General features: G+C 30.2%; 1 protein-coding gene across 1 annotated transcript; it reads right to left on the reverse strand.

The window, feature by feature from the left end:
- Positions 1-827: 827 nt before the first annotated feature.
- LOC125823919 (uncharacterized) lies at positions 828-1,755 on the reverse strand. The gene has a single exon (XM_049503278.1). The coding sequence runs from the start codon at positions 1,753-1,755 to the stop codon at positions 961-963; it is 795 nt and encodes a 264-aa protein (XP_049359235.1). The 3' UTR covers positions 828-960.
- Positions 1,756-2,269: the final 514 nt, after the last annotated feature.

A 2,269-nucleotide genomic window follows, 5' to 3' on the forward strand; every position in this document is an offset into this window, starting at 1 on the left:
TATTTGTATCCTAGTAGAATTCTAAGTATTGCTACTCTAGGACTCTCCTCCTATATAAGGAGCATGTACTTGACTGTTTTAATCATCAATACAATCATTGATTTCTCTAAATTCTCTACGTGAGAATTCTACACTCTCCACTTTTTCGGACGATCTTTTAATTGTGGGTACCTTTTCTCCATTTCCCTGAATGTCTATAAAGAGAGAGATATGTAACACCTCTATTTATAGTTGTAGGGGGTAGATAGTTCAAGTGTAAATGCATTCTCTTGCTTGATTTTGATCCGCTCATGTGAGTCATCAAGTTTATTACAAATTTTATGTGATAAGGCCAGTTTTAATTGTCCAAGACATGTCATATCGAACATTTGATGGCCTTAAATTGGTGTTCAATTTGATTAGGAGTGTCACATCATTTGACATGTGACATCATCTTATTATTGATCCTTGATTTAATTTGGTGTGTCATGTCATTTGAAGATCAACTGAACAAACTAGCCCAATAAAATTGAACTTTAATTTAAATCCACGTCGTAGACATAAATAATTAATTTTGATTTGGATTTGATATTTCTTGAATTTAATAATTTATCCAAATTTAATACGGATTTTAATTCCAAAAGTATTCACATGTCATCAACGTCATATTTCACAAAATTCAAACAAACTTTGTAGTTAATTAAAATGCTTCGCATCAAACCAAAAATAAATAATAATCCAAAAATCGAGAAATCGGAAATAAAAAAAACTCAATTATATTAATTTAATAATATGATTTATAAATATAAATAACTAACACAATTAATTTTGATTTGATAAGTCAAAAATTTGAAACATCCCAAGAGCTATGTTCACCCTGATCAATAGTCATAAAATTAAAACTAGAATGAAAATAAGTATTAAAAAAAAAAAAAAAAACTTCATCTCCAAAATGAAAAGAAAAAAGTAATTTTGATTATGTTAAAAGGGGTGTACATTCCTGGTTAATCCGCCATTAACATTAGTGAAGAAACCAACAAGGTCCGGCCGGTAAGGAAGATAGGATCGCCGGCGTTCCTCATGTTTTGCTTTACTTTTCATATAAACTTCATGTGCTAACACAGCTTCACTCTTTTTTATTTTCTTCTTATTTTGTGTTACTAATTTCACAACTCCGTCTCCACTGATTTCCATTTTCTTCTGCGAAACAATTTTATCTTCTTTCTTGACAACGTTTGACAAAGATGACGTTGTTGTAGTAGTATTGTTGTTCAAGTATACGAATGCATCTCTTCCGTCACTGTTACTCCTATTCATGAAATCTCGAAATCTCCATAGCTTTGAAAACCCAGTTGAATTACTCTTTTTGCAAGTACTCTTATTATCAGCTGAATTATTTATATTTGTTGCCTTTTTTGACCATTCGCAATAGGGTCCAGAGATTTCTTCATTGGATGTTGTTGGAGGATTGACAGGTGCTGCGCGTTTTTTCAAGTGCTGGAAATCAATATCAGACAAGAGAAGATCTTGATTGAAGAGAGGAAAAAATGGTCTGATTTGACCATTATCAAATTCTTCTTCTGCTGCTACTGGTGATGTAAGTACTCCACATACAAATGAAAATTCTTCTTCAGTAGCATCAACAAGTTCAACCTCATGATCATCGTCGTCGTCATAGTCCTCTTCTTCTAAATCAATTTTGGGTTCGTCTTCAATTGATTCTTCTTTTACTTGTAGCTTCGCCATAAACTCTTCAGTTACTAAATCCGGATGCATTTTCTCTAAACAACCAATTTTAATGGCCGAAAACACAATTTCACTATGATTTTCCAGAGATCTAAAGTAATAGCTAGTAGGATTGTGGATTGAAATTATAGCTTTATGAAAAAAATGTGTAGTGAAAGGATTTGAATAAAAAGAGAGGTATATATTGGGTAGTAGTTGGGGAAAGAGATGAGGAAATTGGTAGCATTTAAAAAGAGAAAGAGAGAGAATAAATGTTTGAAAAGTAATTAGAAAAATAATGATGTTTTGGGGAGGAAGTAAATAAAGGAAAGAGGAGAGAAAGTGACATAAAATGAAGAATATATATTAAATTTTGATTTGACATATTTATTAAAAAAAATTGATATAGTGAATTTGTTATTTATTTCTATTATTTAGACATTACATTTTTCTAAAATATTAATACAATATTAATAAATTGAGTGTATTATAGGAACTAAATTATTAATTCAAATATATTTGCTATTTTATTTTTATTAACTAATATGTCTCAAATATATTTAGC

Source organism: Solanum verrucosum, unplaced genomic scaffold, assembly GCF_900185275.1.
Source record: "Solanum verrucosum unplaced genomic scaffold, falcon-dt-bn FXZP01000065.1, whole genome shotgun sequence".
In the NCBI taxonomy this organism is placed as follows: domain Eukaryota; kingdom Viridiplantae; phylum Streptophyta; class Magnoliopsida; order Solanales; family Solanaceae; genus Solanum; species Solanum verrucosum.